At 57.7% G+C, this 19,764-nt stretch overlaps 1 protein-coding gene across 1 annotated transcript in view; it reads left to right on the top strand.

The window, feature by feature from the left end:
* AGRN (agrin) overlaps window positions 1–19,764 on the top strand; it is a 162,382-nt gene that overhangs the window by 63,883 nt on the left and 78,735 nt on the right. The window contains exon 4 of the mRNA XM_054394835.1: window positions 5,632–5,679. Within this exon, the coding sequence (XP_054250810.1) occupies window positions 5,632–5,679 (48 nt within the window). The remainder of the gene's footprint in view (window positions 1–5,631; window positions 5,680–19,764) is intronic.

Genomic DNA, 19,764 nt, shown 5'->3' with positions numbered 1-19,764 from the left:
AGAAGTTCCCAGGGGGTTGTAGTAGCTGGGGAGGGTACTAGGAATGGGGCAGCAGTGGCAGGGATTGGAGCTTGCTCTGTGAAGGGAAAAATGCTGGGCTGGAGGGGCTGGAAGCTCCATGTGCTGTGGGGCTGGGAGTCCAGCCAGTTGCTAGGATGTTCCTGACATGCTGAGCCAGTCCTCATCCCTGGTGAAGGGATGGGTGTTGTGCCACGTCCCAGGAGGCATCCCCATGGCCTCTGGTGCTGCAGAGGACTTTTCCACCTGGCAGAGGACTTTGCTTGTGAGTGGGCTCCTGAGATGAGTTCCTAGCAGGGGGTTGCCTGGGAGAGGTGGCTTGGCAGAGGGCTTCCTGCTGAGCCCTCCTAGAACTTGGGCTCTCAGGGGCTGTCCCTGTGTGTGTTGGGAGGAGAAGGCCTCCTGTGGTACACACCAAGCTGCTCTCCTGCCATCTCCTGCTCATGCAGGCTCTCCTGGCAGGTGGTTAGGATGCAGCTTGTGCCTCACAGCAAGCTGGGATCATGTTCTGTGAGTCCCCAGGGAGGGGAGGGAGTGAGGCAGGTTTAAAGAGGAGCAACGTCTGGGACGTGACTTGGATTTCTCTCCTGCCTTCTCTGTTTGGGTTCCTCCCTGCACGGCTCTTGGCATGTTGGACCCCGCAGTGCTGGGACACCCAGGATGCCCCCAGCCCAGGTGTCCAGCAGAGCAGAGCAGGGTGGCTTTGTGCTGCAGCTTGCAGGGCACCTTTGTGCCAGTCCCACAAGGAGACCCTGCCACGTGGTGCCTGAGGTGCCCTGCTGGAGGACCACCCAGTCTCCTCTGCTTCCCCTGCTGCAGGGGAGAGTGGGTGGGATCAGCCTGGGTGTTTGTGTCCCTCGGGCTCCAGGGGAAGTGCCAAGGGGAGGGAGGGAGAGGCAGCAGGGCAGGAGCAGGCTGGGGCGGGGAGGGGTACGTGCTGCCAGAGAGGCTTCTCCTGTCTCAAGTTGTTGTTGGAGGAGTGGGTGGTGGGAATGCTGCTGGCTCCCCCTCCTCAGGGAAGAGAGAGCTGTGCAGCCCCCACAGCTGGAGTCACCAACTGTAGCTGCTTTGCATGGAGCCACAACACTTGGCCAGCCTGGTGGGAGAGAAGAGCATTGCTGGGCAGCGTTGTGGCCAGGACCTGTGTGGTGGCTGCTGGCAGTGGCCCAGAGGAAGCTGAGCTTCCCTTCTAGGCACTGGGCTGGTGCTGAGCAGGGTGAGACAGGAGGAACTTAGAGCAGCTGCCCTCAGTGAGCTTCCCAGTCTGAGCACGGTGGAGTTACCCAGAGCCACATCTCTGCAGCACTCATCTTGCCTTACGAGCATGGGATGGATGCTTGAGGGCTCTTGGCCCTGACCTCTCTCTGGCTTTCATCCCAGCTCTTCTCTTGGCAGTTTTCCTGTCCTTGCTGTCCAAGGAAAGTGGTGACCAGAAGCTTTTGGCTTCCAGAAGGCAGGAGCACCCAGGTGTAGGCAAGGAGGGGACCAGCACAGCTTGAGGCCACGCCTTGAGTACTGGGTTGAGTTTTGGTGCCCTCACTCCAAGAAGGACACTGAGGTGCTGGAGAGGGTCCAGAGAAGGGCAACAGAGCTGGGGAAGGGTCTGGAGAACAGGGCTGGTGAGGAGCAGCTGAGGGAACTGGGGTGGTGCAGCCTGGAGAAAAGGAGGCTGAGGGGAGACCTCGTTGCTCTCTGCAACTCCCTGAAAGGAGGCTGGAGCCAGGTAGGGGTTGGTCTTCTCCCCCTGGGGTCTGTTCCTTCTCCTAGGGTACAAGTGGTAGGACAAGAGGAGATAGCCTCAAGTTGCCCCAGGGGAGGTTTAGGTTGGACATTAGAAAAAACTTCCTTGAAAGGCTTCTCAAAGCCTGGCACAGGCTGCCCAGGGAGGTGGCTGAATCCCCACCCCTGCAGGTGTTTCAGAGCCCCAGGGGTGTGGTGCTGAGGGCCATGGCTTAGCACTAGGCTTTGTAGAGTTAGATCATGGTTGGATTCGATGTTCTTAAAGCTCCTTTCCAACCGAAACGATTCCCTGGAGTTTCTCCTCCTCTCACCATCTCCCGTGCCTAACGGACAAGGCTTGGGCTGGGGAGGGAGGGGGGGCAAGCAGCCAGGGCAATGGACACCCAGCCCCCGGGGGGTGCCCAGCGGTGCAGAGGGGGCTAGCGGGTCCGATCCCCCCCGCCACCACCCTGCCTTACCCAGCGGTCTCGGGGGGTTTCCGGGGCTGCGCGACCCCCGCCGCCGCCACTTGCTCTTTGTCTGCGCCGCGCCCCTTCCCCTTCCCCTTTGTTGGCTCGGGAGGGGCGGACTCGTTTTTAACCCCCCCGGGGGGCTCCTAGAGCCGAAGGGGCGGGTGTGGAGCCCCGGTACCGGAGGAGGGAAGGAAGGAGGAAGAGCATGGGGGGTGGGGGCGATGCCGACCCCCGCGGGGCAGAGGAGCGGGCGGGGAAAGTTAGGGGCGTGGGGCTGGGGCTGGAGCTTCGCTCCCGGTCGCTCGGTTCCCGGTCGCTCCGTTGTCTGATGCTGCGCGGTGTGGGGTGAACCTCGGGGGCTGGAATTAGGGGCTCCCAGCTCCCCTGCTGCACACCCACCCCGCTCTCACCCACCCACCACCCACCCAGCGCTCGCCTCGCTCCCGTCCCCAGCATCCCTGCTGCTTCTCTCCATGCTGGGCTCCGCAGGGAGCTGGAATCTCTTCGGGAAGGATTGGAATGTCCCAGCCGTGTGAGGAGGGGAACTGGCATGTGCTGGCCACCGCCGTGGAGGTGACAGTGTCCACGCTAGGCTGCTTGGCTGCCCGACAGAAAGGCTTGGGGAGAAGCTGGGCTGTGGCCCCGTCTTGCTCTGGTGAGGATTGGGAAGGTGCTGGAGAGCTGGAGCTGGGCTGAGGTTTGGAGGTGGGGGGGGAGCACCGAGCTCCTTCTGCCCCTGAAAGAAGAGGAGCCCAGCAGGGATGGACATGCAGAGGCTGTGAGGGGAGCTGTGGTGGAGAAGGAGGAGTATCTGCCCTCACCTGAGCAGCACCCTTGGGTGCCTGGCTGCGAGGATCTGCTCCGGAGGAGGAGGATCGGCAGCTGGGGAGCGTGGACCTGCCCTGGAGGAGACGCAGGAGGACAGCAGAGGAAGCTCAGAATTCCTGGAGAAGGGCTGGTGTGGAGCCTGAATGGAGAGCTGAGCCATCACCTGGGTGGCAAGACCTCCCCTGGCAGCCCCACCGAGAGGACACAGGCGTTGCTGAAGTGCCAGCCTGAGAGGATTCCCATGCCAGCACCCCCTGCACCGTCTCCATCCCAGCTCTGCTCCCAGGACCTGGGGTGTGTTGGTGGTGCTGCAGCAGCCCCCACGCCGGCAGCAGCTTGTCCCCGTCCTGGTGGGCTTGGCTGCAGAACTTGAGCTCCAGGTGCTTCTGCCTGGGGTTGTTTAGTTTGCTTTCTACGGGCAGGTGTGGATCTGATACCTCCTGGGCTGCAAGAAGGATTGCTGAGAACCACAGGACCCTACTGGAGCAGGCTCAGACCTGACCCCTCTGAAGATGGCAGACGTGGGGACCAGCTCTTGTTCCTGAAGGTGCCCCCAGCCCACCTCGCCCCCTCCTACCAGTGCAGGATGGGAACCTCTGGAAAAACTTAGGTCTTGTGGCTGCTGAAGACGACTGGGGAGTGAGGGAGGGAAGAGGGATCCATGTGAGCTTGGTGGTTCCTCCTCTGCTCCTCTTGGATGGGCTGGCAGAGGGTCGAGCTCTGGCCCACAGCATGACCGCTTGTCAGTACCCCATGGCGCCGGGGGCCCTGGAGCGGGACCGGCTGTACCAGCACAAGGTCTCCTTGGTGGTCAGGTACTTCATGATCCCCTGCAACATCTGCCTCATCCTCCTGGCCACCTCCACGCTGGGATTCGCCGTGCTGCTCTTCCTCAACAACTGTAGGTGTCCCCCCGGGGCGGGTGGAGGAGCCAGGGGAGGGGAGAGGTTGGGCTGAGGGCAGTTGGGTGCTGTGGGGGCTGTGGAGCACCCTCCCAAGTGCTGCCAAGCCACCAGCTGAGTGTCACCCATCACTCAGCCAGGGAGGGGACAGTCTGCTCCTCAGCTCTACCCCAGTCTTCCCTCAGGGGGTGTTGGCCCAGAGCTTTGGGCTTGGCTGGGCACTGTGCATGGTGTGCTGCTCCCTCTGTGTCCCTTGTCCCCCAAAATCCTCTGTCTTGAGGTCTGAGTGTGGTGATGCTCCTGGGGGAGCCTGGTCAGTCTGTTTGTAAGGTGGGGATCTCAGTAGGGTTGTGTAGGACATGAGGGGTAAAAGATGAGCTCCTGGGAGTCCTGCCCTGGCCAGGAGCTTCTGCCTGCTCCCTCGGTACCAGCAAACTGCTGAACCCTGGGGACCTGCTGCTGTGTGTGGTGGGTGGGAGATGTCTCCTAGGTTGCTCCAGGATCTCTGCTCTCTTGCTCTGAAGACTGAGCAGAAGGTTGGGGCAAGAAGGAGGAGTTTTCCCTGAGGTTAGGCTCTTGATCTGATCCCTGGTGTGGCTGAGCAGATGGCACATGGAGTGTGGCTACCTCCACCTCTCGCTGCCTGCTCTAGGTTGATGTGCTTTGTTGCCTCACCCTTGCACAGGTGCTCACCCTCTCAGCTCCTGGTTTTTGCTGGGTGCAGCCTGGGGAGGAAGGCTCCATGGTGCAGCTATGTCTTTGACCTCCTTGGTGCTGGGAAGTGCCAAATACCTGCTGTGAGGAAGTCCTTTAGAGGGCAGGCAAATCCTCCAGCCCAGCTGTGGAAGGAGGTGGTTCCTCTGCTGTGTGAAACACAAATGCTTGGGAAAAGCAGTGGCTGGAGGGGGCCAGGTGGGGGTAGGGCAAGAGCCTTGCCCCTGAGGAGTGGTGTGCCCTCTGCCACAGCTTGGCTTTGCTGCCCTGGACACATTGTTTAATAGAGAGCAGAGCCCAGTTTGGTACCGGTTGTAGGGTGTTTCCCACTGAGGAATGCAGGGTCTGTGGAGCTAGCTGCCTGGGGGAACTCTTCTTGCCCCTCTTTTTAATCAGAGGTTACCCAGATGGAGAGGTCTGGCTGGTGACAAGGCTGTGCCACCTTGCTCTGGGACCTGAGGTCATGCCTGTGGCAGCTTTCATTGTCTGCTGCCCCAGGCCACCTCCTTCTCCCACCTTTGCCTCCTTGCCTTGGGGGCTGCAGGGTTCTTGCTGCTGTCCTGCTCATCCCAAATGCCCTGGTGAACCAACAGCCAGGTGGGTATGTGTGTGTGAGAGGTGATCCACAGCAACACCTGCCTCTGGTGGGGTGGCACACAACGGGCTGAGGCAAGCCCCAGCCCTGCCAGGCAGGAGAGGGCTGATCTGAAGCCAGAGATGCTCCATGGATACAAGTGGCAGAGCTGGAGCTGCTGCCTCCCAACCTTGCTGCAGGACCTCCTGGGTGTTGCCTGGGAGCTGCTCAGGGCGTGTGTGCTGCAGGAACGAAACGCTGGCCCCGAAGCTGCTGTTGTTGCGGGGGGTGGGAGGGCAGGACTGTGAACTGGGGAGATCTGGGGAGCTGTGGCTGGAAGTCTGGGGTGTGGGGAGGAGGAGTGAGGACCTGCTGACAGCTCCTGTGTTTTGTTCCCTTGCAGACAAGCCCAACAGTTACTTCACCCAGACGCCGCCTCCGCCGCGTGATGGTGAGTGCCCTGCCGCTGGCTTTGCTTCCTGCTCTCAGGATGCACTCGAGAGCAAACTGCCTCAGCCTCTCCTGCCTCCCACAGCTGCTGCTGGAACGTCACCTCCTGACCCAGTGATCTACTTTGCAGCTGCCTGGCTGGCACTCGATGCCCAGGGCGACAGAGCAGCTCTGCTGGTGCCCTCGCCTCGCCCTCAGCCCTGCCCCCAGGGGGTGCAGAAGCAGCAGGGTGTGGGAGGAAGGGCAGAGCCACAGCCCCTCGTTGCTTTCAGCATTCTGCTCCACTGAAGGCTTCCTGGGTGGCTGTGCTGGAAGTGGAGAAGGGCTGGCAAGAGGGAAGGTTTTAGCCTGGAGAAGAGGAGGCTGGGGGGAGACCTTATTGCTCTCTACAACTACTTGAAGCGAGGCTGTAGCCAGGGGGGGATTGGTCTCTTCTCCCAGGCAACAGAACAAGAGGACACAGCCTCAAGCTGTGCAGGGGGAAGTTTAGGCTCAAGGTGAGGAGAAAGTTCCTCACAGAAAGAGTAACTGGCCATGGGATGTGCTACCCAGGGAGGTGGTGGAGTCACCATCCCTGGAGGGGTTCAAAAAAAGCTTGGCTGTGAGACTTGAAGCCGTGTCTTGGTTGTCAGGAGGTGTTAGGTAATAGGTTGGACTTGATGAGCTCTGGGGTCTCTTCCAATCTGGTTGATGATTCTGTGATTCTGTTTGTGTGCTCCAGCAGTTTGTGGAGCTTTGGTGGCTCAGCAGCTGAGGCTGTGGAAGGGATGGGACTGGAGACCTCACCCTTCAGAGCAGCAGGGCTGGATCTATTGAAGCTGTTCTTTGTCCTCTAAGGGTCTTGGCAAGGGGATGGGGAGGTGGGGGGGCAAGGGGAGAGGGGGAAGAGGAGGTACTGCAAGAACAGAGCAAAACCTCCCTCAACCAAATGGGATCTGTGCCTGTGGGGTGTGGTGGAGCTGCAGGTGGGGAAAAGCTGCTGAGAAGGTGATGGACTGGTAGCAGGAGGAAATAGTCAGAAGCTGTGTTCTGCCTCCCTTGGTCCTTCTGGTTTTCTGGTGCAGCATCAGAACATCCCAGAGGAGGACAGCGAGGGAGGTGATTTGTTTCAGCCTGTGGAGACCTGGAGGCTGCATCCTCCCTGCCCTGAGAGCAGATGTAGGCCAGGCAGGGAGGGATGCATGCTCTGGGGAGTGATGTGGACGTGGTGTCTCTGTGGGACTCTCCACTGCTTCAGCAGGTCTTGGTTTTGCTGGGAAAGGACTGGAGTGGGTTGTGGTTGGTGGTTAGATGTGCACAAAGCAGGTAGGAACCCCTCCAGAGTGGGATGTGGGCTGAGCAGCTCAGGGACAGGTGACCTTTGAGGCTAGCAGAGGTTGCTGAGCAAAGGCCCTGTCCATTTCCCCTGGACTGGTGGCCATCTGTGGATCACCTGGTGCCTGGTGAGCAGGGGACTCACCAGCACCTCACACCTTTTCTCTGGGCTTACTAAAGCCTTCTGGCTTCCCAGACCTATAGGAAGAGTAATTGGCCAGTGGAACGTGCTGCCTGGGGAGGTGGTGGAGTCCACTGTCTCTGGAAGGGTTCAAAAAAAGCTTGGATGTGGCACTTGGAGCCATGGTTTGGTTGTCAGGAGGTGTTTAGGTATCAGGTAATAGGTTGGACTTGATGAGCTCTGAGGTCTTTTCCAACCTGGTTGATTCTGTGAAATGGGCTCAAGTTGCACCAGGGGAGGTTTGGGTTGGAGATGAGGAACAATTTCTTTGCTGCAAGAGTGGTCAGGGATTGGAACAGGCTGCCCAGGGGAGGTGGTGGAGTCCCCATCCTGTTCAAGCAGCTGTAGATGTGGTGCTGCAGGACCTAGTTTGGTGGTCATGGTAGTTGGATTATGGTTGGACCCAGTGGTCTTCAAGATCTTTTCCAACCTTAATGAATTCTCTGAAGTCTGCTTGCTTGCTTTTTTTGGTTTGTTTTTTGTTTTTTTTTTTTTTGTTTGTTTGTTTGTTTGTTTTTTTGAGGCCATGCTGTTACCAGTCAGGGGCTTTAGGAGCAGTTTGGTGCAGGCAGGGGGGAGGCTGTGCCTAGATAAAGTCATCAGAGGAGCTCTGCTTTAAAGAGGCAAACCAGGCTTGAAATGCTCTGCTGGCTGCTGGCAGCCTGCTCAGGCACCTTCTCCCCAGCCCTCCCCAGTTTCACGTGCACAGAGAAGGAGCCAGCAGCCAACAGCAGCCAATTACTGCCAGGTTTGTTTCTCTCCTTTCCTTCCCCTCCTCAGGGTGGGGGTGGGGGTGGGGAAGGAGGCGGGGGAGCAGTGGATGCCAGAGGAAATGTGATTAATCTATAACTGGAGCAGAGGAGACATCCAAAGCAAAAATAAACCCCAACGTAGGTGGAACTCTTAGCTTAGGGCTCCAAAATATTATCAGCCCAGCCCAGCAGCCAGCTGACATACCCCACAAGATCTCTGGTCCCCACAGGAGGTGGAAAACTACCACCCTTGGTGGGCTGCCAAGTGAGGCAAGCCTAATAGAGTCAGAGGGTTGGTGCAGGTGGGGATTAAATCCCTCTGAGCTCATCCAGTCCAACCATCGACCCCAACACCACCATGGCCACTAAACCCTGGCCCCAAGTGCCATGGCCACACCTTCCTTGAACACCTCCAGGGATGGGGACTGCTCCAATCCCTGACCAGAACGTGATGCAAATGCTTTGTGTTGTCTTCAGGAAGTGTTTCTGGGAAGAGGGGAGCAGAGGAGATGGGGAAAAGGTTCCTCCTGGGCTGAGGGGGCTGCTTCCTGCTGCTTCTGTGGGCTGAAGGGGCTGCTTCCTGCTGCTTCTGCTCTGCTGGAGGCACTGGAGGTGTTCAGGGCATGGGATGGCTTGGACATGTGGCCTCTGGTCCTGCGTGTAGCCCACTGGTGAGTGTTCCTGCGTGTAGCCCACTGGTGAGTGTTCCTGGATGTAGCCCACTGGTGAGTGGTCCTGCGTGTAGCCCACTGGTGAGTGGTCCTGCGTGTAGCCCACTGGTGAGTGTTCCTGCGTGTAGCCCACTGGTTGAGTGTTCCTGGATGTAGCCCACTGGTGAGTGTTCCTGCGTGTAGCCCACTGGTTGAGTGTTCCTGGATGTAGCCCACTGGTTGAGTGTTCCTGCGTGTAGCCCACTGGTGAGTGTTCCTGGATGTAGCCCACTGGTGAGTGTTCCTGCGTGTAGCCCACTGGTGAGTGTTCCTGCGTGTAGCCCACTGGTGAGTGTTCCTGCGTGTAGCCCACTGGTGAGTGTTCGTGCGTGTAGCCCACTGGTGAGTGTTCCTGCGTGTAGCCCACTGGTGAGTGGACCTGTGTGTAGCCCACTGGTGAGTGGACCTGTGTGTAGCCCACTGGTGAGTGGTCCTGCGTGTAGCCCACTGGTGAGTGGTCCTGCGTGTAGCCCACTGGTGAGTGTTCCTGGATGTAGCCCACTGGTGAGTGGTCCTGTGTGTAGCCCACTGGTGAGTGGTCCTGTGTGTAGCCCACTGGTGAGTGTTCCTGCGTGTAGCTCACTGGTGAGTGGTCCTGTGTGTAGCCCACTGGTGAGTGTTCGTGTGTGTAGCCCACTGGTTGAGTGTTCCTGGATGTAGCCCACTGGTGAGTGTTCCTGCGTGTAGCCCACTGGTGAGTGTTCCTGGATGTAGCCCACTGGTGAGTGGTCCTGCGTGTAGCCCACTGGTGAGTGTTCCTGCGTGTAGCCCACTGGTGAGTGTTCCTGCGTGTAGCCCACTGGTGAGTGGTCCTGCGTGTAGCCCACTGGTGAGTGGTCCTGCGTGTAGCCCACTGGTGAGTGGACCTGTGTGTAGCCCACTGGTGAGTGGACCTGTGTGTAGCCCACTGGTGAGTGGTCCTGCGTGTAGCCCACTGGTGAGTGGTCCTGCGTGTAGCCCACTGGTGAGTGTTCCTGGATGTAGCCCACTGGTGAGTGGTCCTGTGTGTAGCCCACTGGTGAGTGGTCCTGTGTGTAGCCCACTGGTGAGTGGTCCTGTGTGTAGCCCACTGGTGAGTGTTCCTGCGTGTAGCCCACTGGTGAGTGTTCCTGTGTGTAGCCCACTGGTGAGTGTTCGTGTGTGTAGCCCACTGGTGAGTGTTCCTGGATGTAGCCCACTGGTGAGTGTTCCTGCGTGTAGCCCACTGGTGAGTGTTCCTGCATGTAGCCCACTGGTGAGTGTTCCTGCGTGTAGCCCACTGGTGAGTGTTCCTGCGTGTAGCCCACTGGTGAGTGTTCCTGTGTGTAGCCCACTGGTGAGTGGTCCTGCGTGTAGCCCACTGGTGAGTGGTCCTGCGTGTAGCCCACTGGTGAGTGGTCCTGTGTGTAGCCCACTGGTGAGTGGTCCTGCGTGTAGCCCACTGGTGAGTGGTCCTGCGTGTAGCCCACTGGTGAGTGTTCCTGGATGTAGCCCACTGGTGAGTGGTCCTGTGTGTAGCCCACTGGTGAGTGGTCCTGCGTGTAGCCCACTGGTGAGTGTTCCTGCGTGTAGCCACTGGTGAGTGGTCCTGTGTGTAGCCCACTGGTGAGTGTTCGTGTGTGTAGCCCACTGGTGAGTGTTCCTGTGTGTAGTCCACTGGTGAGTGTTCCTGCGTGTAGCCCACTGGTTGAGTGGTCCTGGATGTAGCCCACTGGTGAGTGGTCCTGTGTGTTGCCCACTGGTGAGTGGTCCTGTGTGTAGCCCACTGGTGAGTGGTCCTGCGTGTTGCCCACTGGTGAGTGGTCCTGCGTGTAGCCCACTGGTGAGTGTTCCTGCGTGTAGCCCACTGGTGAGTGTTCCTGCGTGTAGCCCACTGGTGAGTGTTCCTGGATGTAGCCCACTGGTGAGTGTTCCTGGATGTAGCCCACTGGTGAGTGTTCCTGCGTGTAGCCCACTGGTGAGTGGTCCTGCGTGTAGCCCACTGGTGAGTGGTCCTGCGTGTAGCCCACTGGTGAGTGGTCCTGGATGTAGCCCACTGGTGAGTGGTCCTGGATGTAGCCCACTGGTGAGTGGTCCTGGATGTAGCCCACTGGTGAGTGGTCCTGGATGTAGCCCACTGGTGAGTGTTCCTGCGTGTAGCCCACTGGTGAGTGTTCCTGCGTGTAGCCCACTGGTGAGTGGTCCTGCGTGTAGCCCACTGGTGAGTGGTCCTGCGTGTAGCCCACTGGTGAGTGTTCCTGGATGTAGCCCACTGGTGAGTGGTCCTGTGTGTAGCCCACTGGTGAGTGTTCCTGCGTGTAGCCCACTGGTGAGTGTTCGTGTGTGTAGCCCACTGGTGAGTGGTCCTGTGTGTAGCCCACTGGTGAGTGGTCCTGGATGTAGCCCACTGGTGAGTGGTCCTGTGTGTAGTCCACTGGTGAGTGGTCCTGTGTGTAGCCCACTGGTGAGTGGTCCTGGATGTAGCCCACTGGTTGAGTGTTCCTGGATGTAGCCCACTGGTGAGTGTTCCTGGATGTAGCCCACTGGTGAGTGGTCCTGCGTGTAGCCCACTGGTGAGTGGTCCTGTGTGTAGCCCACTGGTTGAGTGTTTCTGGATGTAGCCCACTGGTGAGTGGTCCTGGATGTAGCCCACTGGTGAGTGGTCCTGCGTGTAGCCCACTGGTGAGTGTTCCTGGATGTAGCCCACTGGTGAGTGGTCCTGCGTGTAGCCCACTGGTGAGTGTTCGTGTGTGTAGCCCACTGGTGAGTGTTCGTGTGTGTAGCCCACTGGTGAGTGGTCCTGGATGTAGCCCACTGGTGAGTGTTCCTGTGTGTAGCCCACTGGTGAGTGGTCCTGCGTGTAGCCCACTGGTGAGTGGTCCTGCGTGTAGCCCACTGGTGAGTGTTCCTGGATGTAGCCCACTGGTGAGTGGTCCTGTGTGTAGCCCACTGGTGAGTGTTCGTGTGTGTAGCCCACTGGTTGAGTGTTCCTGGATGTAGCCCACTGGTGAGTGTTCGTGTGTGTAGCCCACTGGTGAGTGTTCCTGGATGTAGCCCACTGGTGAGTGTTCCTGGATGTAGCCCACTGGTGAGTGGTCCTGGATGTAGCCCACTGGTGAGTGGTCCTGCGTGTAGCCCACTGGTGAGTGGTCCTGCGTGTAGCCCACTGGTGAGTGGTCCTGGATGTAGCCCACTGGTGAGTGTTCCTGTGTGTAGCCCACTGGTGAGTGGTCCTGGATGTAGCCCACTGGTGAGTGTTCCTGTGTGTAGCCCACTGGTGAGTGTTCCTGCGTGTAGCCCACTGGTGAGTGGTCCTGTGTGTAGCCCACTGGTGAGTGGTCCTGGATGTAGCCCACTGGTTGAGTGTTCCTGGATGTAGCCCACTGGTGAGTGGTCCTGCGTGTAGCCCACTGGTGAGTGGTCCTGCGTGTAGCCCACTGGTGAGTGGTCCTGGATGTAGCCCACTGGTGAGTGGTCCTGTATGTAGCCCACTGGTTGAGTGTTCCTGCGTGTAGCCCACTGGTGAGTGTTCCTGGATGTAGCCCACTGGTGAGTGGTCCTGTGTGTAGCCCACTGGTGAGTGGTCCTGGATGTAGCCCACTGGTGAGTGGTCCTGTGTGTAGCCCACTGGTTGAGTGTTCCTGGATGTAGCCCACTGGTGAGTGTTCGTGTGTGTAGCCCACTGGTGAGTGTTCGTGTGTGTAGCCCACTGGTGAGTGGTCCTGGATGTAGCCCACTGGTGAGTGGTCCTGCGTGTAGCCCACTGGTGAGTGGTCCTGGATGTAGCCCACTGGTGAGTGGTCCTGCGTGTAGCCCACTGGTGAGTGGTCCTGCGTGTAGCCCACTGGTGAGTGGTCCTGGATGTAGCCCACTGGTGAGTGTTCGTGTGTGTAGCCCACTGGTGAGTGGTCCTGGATGTAGCCCACTGGTGAGTGTTCGTGTGTGTAGCCCACTGGTGAGTGTTCGTGTGTGTAGCCCACTGGTTGAGGCAGGGCTGTGTTTGCAACTCCAGAATCATAGAACTGTTGAGGATGGAAGAGAGCTTTGGGGTCCCCAAGCCCAGCTGCTCACCCAGAGCTCACAATCCCACCACTGCTGCTGGGCCAAAGCCACTGCACCACATCCACATGGGTTTTAAATACCTCCAGGGCTGGGAACTCCACCACCTCCCCCTGGGCAGCCTCTTCCAGTGTCTGGAAATCACTGAGTCCAACCTCCCTGCCAAGATCTGTGGAACATTTTCTAGGCATAGCCTGAAACTACCACACCTGGGAAGGTCCCACAGGAACACATCCAGGAGGGCTTTGAATGTCTCCAGAGATGGAGACTCCACCACCTCTCTGGGCAGCCTCCTCCAGGGTTCCATCAGCCTTAAAGAAGTTCCTCCTCATGCTAAGATGGAACTTCTTATGTTCAGGTTTGTGCCTGTCACCTTTTGTCCTGCCCTTGGACACCCCTGACAAAAGCCTGGCCCCATCCTCCTGACAGCCACCCTTGAAGTATTGATCAGCATTGATGAGATCCCCCCTCCCCTCCCCTCTCCCAGCCCTCAGTCTTCTCTCTTCCAGCCTAAAAAGCTCCAATTCTCTCTGTCTTTCCTCCTCACAGAGATGTTCTGCTCCCCTCAGCATCTTTGTAGCCTTTTCTGCTCCCCTAATCATCTTTGCAGTCCCACATTGATTTATGGAGTGGGCTCTGCTTCTTTCTGAGCTGAGGCCATTAGTGCTGTTAACTCCCTGCTTTTCCCACATCTCCCACATTCCCACAGCTGGGCACTGGCTTGTTAAGTTCTGGTAGGGTCTTAAGGCTTGGCTGACTTCAAAGCAGTGCTCCATGAAGGCTCCTGCCTTCTCCCAGCTCAACAACTGCTCCATGGCATCCAGGCTGGCTAATTCTTCTCCTCAGCTGTAGCAAGGAGCTTGGGGAGCTGGAGAGGGGGTGGATGTTGGCTCAGCTGCAGCCCTCCAGGGCAGGAGTGTTTTGGAGGGGAAAGGGGAGAGGAGGAGGGGGTGGGGAGGGTTGGCAGGTGTGGGGCAGGGGGGCAAGCAGGGTGGGCTGTGTTTTCCTGCATTCCCCTGGGGTGTACTAAATGGTGGGGGAGGATTTGGAGGGTCCCTCCTCCCCTTGCTGTGTTTTTGCAGCAGCATCTGTGCTGGGAGGGTTGATTGCTGTTTGCTTGCAGCATCCCTCGGTGCAGTGGCATGCAGGAGGCAGGGCTGCCTTTGTGGTTTGCTCTGAGGAGGGCAGGAGAGCAGAGAGTCCTCTCTGAGCCCTGAAGCCAGGCTGCAGAGGGTTGGATCAACAGGATGAGGCAGGGTCCAAGCAGTGTCATGGAGTTATTCTGGTGGGAAAAGGTCTCTAAGGTCAGCCAGTCCAACCAGCAGCCCAACACCACCATGGCCCCAAGTGCCACATCTACACATTTCTTGAGCACCCCCAGGGATGGGGACTCCACCACCTCCCTGGGCAGCCTGTTCCAATCCCTGACCACTCCTGAGCAAAGAAAATGTCCCTAACATGCACCCTGAACCTCCCTTGGTGCCATTTCTTACCATTCTATCATCATCGTTCTCCATCCATGCTGCTCTCCCAGCCCTCTTGGTGGAGCCCAGGCTCCAGCACCCTCTTTATCTCCTTTGCCTATCACCAGCTCATTGGCCTGGCAGGTTTGGAGTTCCTGTTGTCCCCAACAGCTTCCTGGATCAAGTGGAGGAGTGTGTCCTCACCTCAGAGCTACATCTTGCTTCAGCAAGCAGCTCTCAGGGACCAGGAGAGTCAGGGCAGGTCATCAGGGCTGGTGAGCTGCAGCTCTTTTGCTGGCACCTGTGTGCCTCTGCAGATGGATTAATGATGGCATCAGCCAGCTGTGGGGCCTCCTTCTGCTGGGTTTGGAAACATCCATGAAGGCTGAGGGGGCTGGGCACCCATGTTTCCTTTGGGCAAGCATGGGGGGAGTGATGGTAGCCCCACCTGTGGCACTGAGCTGAGGGGAGCAGTGCTAAGCACTTATTTATGGATGCATAAAAGCAGCAGCCATGCATGAGATGAGGACATCTGAGACATCAAATAGTGGGAAAATGCTTCCTTGTGCCTGGCAGCCCCAAAACTGCAGGGTTGGCAGGACTGGCCCAGGCATGGGAGTTAGGTGGAGAAAATGCTGGTGCAGGTGGCTCTTCAAACCTGCTTGGGAAATGGGTTTCTGGATTAGGATCATAGAATCAGAGAACTGTTAGGGTTGGAAGGGAACTCAAGGCTCAGCCAGTTCCAACCCCCTGCCATGGGCAGGGACACCTCACACCACAGCAGGTTGCTCACAGCCACATCCAGCCTGGCTGCAAAATCCTCCAGGGATGAGGCTTCCACCACCTCCCTGGGCAACCTGTGCCAGTGTCTCACCACCCTCATGGGGAAGAATTTCTTCCTAACATCCAATCTGAATCTCCCCATTTCTAGTTTTGTTCCATTCCCCCCAGTCCTGTCACTCCCTGACACCCTCAAAAGTCCCTCCCCAGCTTTCTTGTAGCTCCCTTCAGATACTGGAAGGCCACAAGAAGGTCTCCTGGGAGCCTTCTCCTCTCCAGACTGCACAACCCCAACTCTCTCTGTCTGTCCTCAGAGCAGAGCAGCTCCAGCCCTCTGCTCATCCTCATGGCCCTTCTCTGGACACCTTCCAGCACCTCCAGATCCTTCTTGTAATTAATCTTCCAATGCTCCCAGTCCTGGGCACTGCCTTTCAGCTGGCTGCTGGATGTCCTCTCCTCAGCTCCCTTTCTGCTCCAGTGGCTCCTGGCAGGGTGTGGGGAGAGGCTCAACCTGGCTGTGCTGCTCCTTGGCCATGTCTCAGAAGCTCTGCTCTTGTTTGATCCTTCATCAGGAAGAGATTGTCCTTCCTTATTTGATCATTTTGAATTACCATCCCATCATGCTGATGAACATCTTCCTCTGGCCACTAACCTGTGCTAAGGGGACAGTAATTGCCTTAGGGCTCAGAAGTCACTGCAGGTTCTTCCCTCCTGCTTTGTTCAGGCTGCTCACAGCCTGCCTGCAGCCCTGGAGCCTAAACCTTGGAGTGTGGTGGTGGTGGTGAGAAGGTTGGGGCTGGTCCATACCTCAGAGAATGTTTGCTGTCCAAAACCTCTTCATGCTGCCAAATTCACTCTGAGCTTTCCCTTCTCCAGTCCCTGCTGGGGGGAGGCAGCCCTGGGCTTGTAGTTTCTCCAAGGATATCTCTCAGGGGGACAGGGGAGGGGACACTTGGCTGTGCTGGGAAGGAAGCCATGAAAGTCTAACTTACCACAAGCTCTTCAGTGTCATTCCCTCTGTCCTTGAAAGCCCAGCAGGCTCTGGCTGCTAATCCCAGCCCATTTCTCTCCTCACAGAAGCCACTATCAGCCCTGGATGCTGCAAAATGCAGTCAGGGTGCAGGCTTTGTGGTGGGGCTGAGCTCAGTCAGAAGCAGAAGGGGCTGTAGCCCCAGCTCAGCTTTTTCTCTCCCCACCCTGTCTGCCCACAGATGCATTTTGCAGCCCCTTGGACTTTCCCTGACCACCCCACACTTTCCTTCCTTTCACACTTGGGCTTTTCCCAGCCCCAAGCCTCTCCCACACGTGGAGCTGTATGTGGGAAAGGGATGCTCCATGGATTGGAGGTGTGTGTTTGGAGCATGGTAGTGGTGGTGGCTCCATGGGGATGCTCTCCTACTTGAATTGCTGTCAATATTCCCCCTCCCAAGCCTTGTTGTGCTGAGGAACATCTCTGCTGAGGATGTGAGTGGGGAAAGGTTGAAAGGGACTTGGGGCTTCTTAGCCTGCAGCAGACTGAGGGGGATCTCCTCAATGCTGATCAATACTTCAAGGGTGGCTGTCAGGAGGATCAGTCCAGGCTTGTTCCAGTGGTGCCCAGAGGCAGGACAAGGGGCAACAGGCACAAACTTGTCCCTAGGAAGTTCCACCTAAACACAAGAAGGAACTTCTTTAATTGAAGGCTGATGGAGCCCTGGAACAGGCTGCCCAGAGAGGTGGTGGAGTCTCCATCTCTGGGTCACTCAGCACCCACCTGGGTGCCATCCTGTGCAGCTTGCTCTGGCTGACCCTACTCTGGCAGGGGGGGTTGGACTTAGATGACCTCCAGAGGTCCCTTCTAAGCCTCACCATTGTGTGATTGTGTGAAGCATGGCGGGGAGCAGGGTGAGGTTTGTACCCCCCAGTGTGGTCCTGTCCCAAAGCAGAGAGGCAGAGCCCAGCTGGGCTCTGGTTCCAGCAGTGTGAGCTGTGGGAATGCTTCTGCACCTCAGGCTGTGTCAGCCCAGGCTCACTGCTGAGCCAGGAGGGACTGGGAGCACTGGAGCGTGGTGGGAAGCCTTGTCACACATCACAGAACAGGGAAAAAAATCTCTCTCTCTCTCTCTGCACAAGGTGAAATCTCTGTAGCAGGCTCCTCAGCAGCTGCTCACTTTTAATTACATGGTGCCTACCACCTTCTCCAAGGCTTTGCTGCAGCACAGCCTCCTGCAGCCCCAGGATGGGACTTCAGCCTTCCACCTCAGGCCAGGAGGTGACCTGGGCTGCTCTTCTGTTTGCCCCAGGACCTTGAGCAATTCTTCTCTTCAGCCCTTAGCTGGCCCAGAGGGTCCCACAGTGAAGTCACCATGGTTACAGCTTCATCTTTAGATCATCAGAGTGGAGATGAGGAAGGAATTCTTTCCAGGGAGGAGGAGGAGACACTGGGACAGGTTGCCCAGGGAGGTTGTGGATGTTCCCTCCCTGGAGGTGTTCAGGGCCAGGCTGGATGAGGCCTTGAGCAACCTGGGCTGGGGGGAGGTGTCCCTGCCCATGGCAGGGGGTTGGAGCTAGACTTTCAGGTCCCTTCCAACCCATTCTGTGAATCTCCTCCTTCTTTTCTTGCTCCTATTTGCACCTGGGCCAGTGAGGAATTATCTGAGGAGCCAGAACTGGGGGCTGCTTGTGGAGCTTCACCCCCAAGCTCTGACCCCCCAGCCCAGCCTGGCTTTAAGGGACTCTAAGGTCCCTTCCAACCCACCCCCATCTGTTCATCTCCCCCTTTCTTTTCTTGCACCTGGGCCAGTGAGGCATCATCTGAGGAGCCAGAACTGGGGGCTGCTTGTGGAGCCTCACCCCCAAGCCCTGGCCCCCCTAGCCCAGCCTGCCTTTCTTGCCCATTGCTGCAGTGGGAGGGTGCAGACTGTTTCCCTGCCTGGGATTTGCACCCTGAGCACCCCAGCAAAAGGCTGCTTCAGCCCAGCATGCTCAGACAGCTTCAGGGTTGCTCTGGAGAGAGGAGAGGTGCTAAACATAGCTCTTCAAAACCTGAGCTGCAGATAAGGTAGCAGCTGTTATTAGACACCACTTCTGATCTCTTGAGAGCATTTTCTTCTCCATTTACAGGCAGGTTTTGAGCTTTCTCTTGGGGATCAATTTATGCACTTTCATGTTACATGGCTTAAGCGTTGGAAGAGGAGGAGGAGGAGATGGGGGAGCTTGCAGAGGTGTTCCTCTTTTCCCCTGGAGCAGGTCCTTGCTCAGGTTGCAGATCCCAAGCTTGCCTTGCTCTCCCCACAGCTCAACCTCATCTCTCCCAGAGGTGTCCTTCTGGCTTTTAGTCTCAGGGCACTGTGACCAAGAAGCAGCATTTGTTTTGTTTTGTCTACTCTTCCCCTTGGCCATGCCATGCTGAAGTTGGTGTCTGATACCTACTGCATCACCACCAGCTGCTGGGTTAGACCTCTGCAACCCTCTGGAGAAAAGGAGGCTGAGGGATGCAGTTGGGATGTTCAGTAGCTTCACAGGAAGTGCAGAGGGAGAGCAAAGGGAAGCACAGGGGGCATGATGCTGGCTGAGACCCCCTGGGTATGAAGGGATCTCAAAGCTCATCCAGTTCCAACCCCCTGCCATGGGCAGGGACACCTCACACCAGCCCAGGTTGCTCAAGGCCTCATCCAGCCTGGCCTGGAACAGCTCCAGGGAGGGGACACCCCCAGCCTGTTCCAGTCTCTCCCCACCCTCACTGCAGAGAATTTCTTCCTAATATTGAGTCTCACTCTGCCCTCCTCAAGCTTCCATCCCCTCCCTCTCACCCTACCACAACCCCCTTCCAAGAGCAGGACCTTGCAAAGTGTCAGCTTGGCACCTGGGAGAGGTTGTCCAAGGGCAGCCTGCTGGCTTTGTGCAGCTGAGTGCTGGCTTTGGACCTGCTGTGGCTACTGAGGAGCTGACTCTCCCTCCTGGCATGCAGAGCCTGCAGCAGCCCTCTGCCTCCCCTGCTCTGCTCTCTCATCTGCCTGGTTTGTGAACAGCCAGGTTTGCAGAGTGTGCTCTCTGCAGGCAGGTGGGAGCAGGTCAAAACAATCCAGGGAGGGTTTTAATCCTTGCCTGTGCCTCCCTCCCTGGCATGGGCTGTGGCTGGGCTGCCATCCATCCCACCTGCCTCCACCCTTTTGGGTCTTCTGCTTCTCCTCAGGGCAGGTTCCTGCCATGGGCTGCTGGCTCTGTGTGGTGCTGGGGGGCTCTGGGGGTGCTGGGAGGGCAGTAGGAGCCTGCTGCTGAGGCTGGCTGCTTGCTCACATCCCTTGGTCCCAAACCTGTTTCCAGACTCTTCTGGTGGAAGGTGATAGAGACTCTATCCCTAGAGACATTCAAACCCTGTCTGGATGTGTTCCTGAGGGACCTTCTTTAGGTGACCCTGCCCTGGAGACATTCAAAGCCTGTCTGGATGTGTTCCTGAGGGACCTTCTTTAGGTGACCCTGCTCTGGAGACATTCAAAGCCTGTCTGGATGTGTTCTTGAGGGACCTTCTTTAGGTGACCCTGCCCTGGAGACATTCAAAGCCTGTCTGGAGCACCCTGGGCTGGTAGGAGGTGTCCCTGCCCATGGCAGGGCATTGGAACTGGATGAGCTTTAAGATCCTTTCCAACCCAAACCATTCCATGAGGCACCAAGTCCAACCCTTAACCCAGCACTGCCAGGGCACCACTGAGCTGTGTCCCTCAGCACCACATCCACACAGCTCTGAAATCCCTCCAGGGATGGGGACTCCACCACTTGAGACCCAGTCATGGCACCCAATCTGATGGCTCTGTGTGCTCTCCTAATATTCACTCTCAGTCTGCCCTCCTCGAGCTTCAATCCATTCCCTGCTTTTAGGCATGGACTGGG

This window comes from Indicator indicator, chromosome 32 (genome assembly GCF_027791375.1).
Source record: "Indicator indicator isolate 239-I01 chromosome 32, UM_Iind_1.1, whole genome shotgun sequence".
Classification (NCBI taxonomy): domain Eukaryota; kingdom Metazoa; phylum Chordata; class Aves; order Piciformes; family Indicatoridae; genus Indicator; species Indicator indicator.
This window is presented reverse-complemented; position numbering and strand designations above follow the sequence as displayed.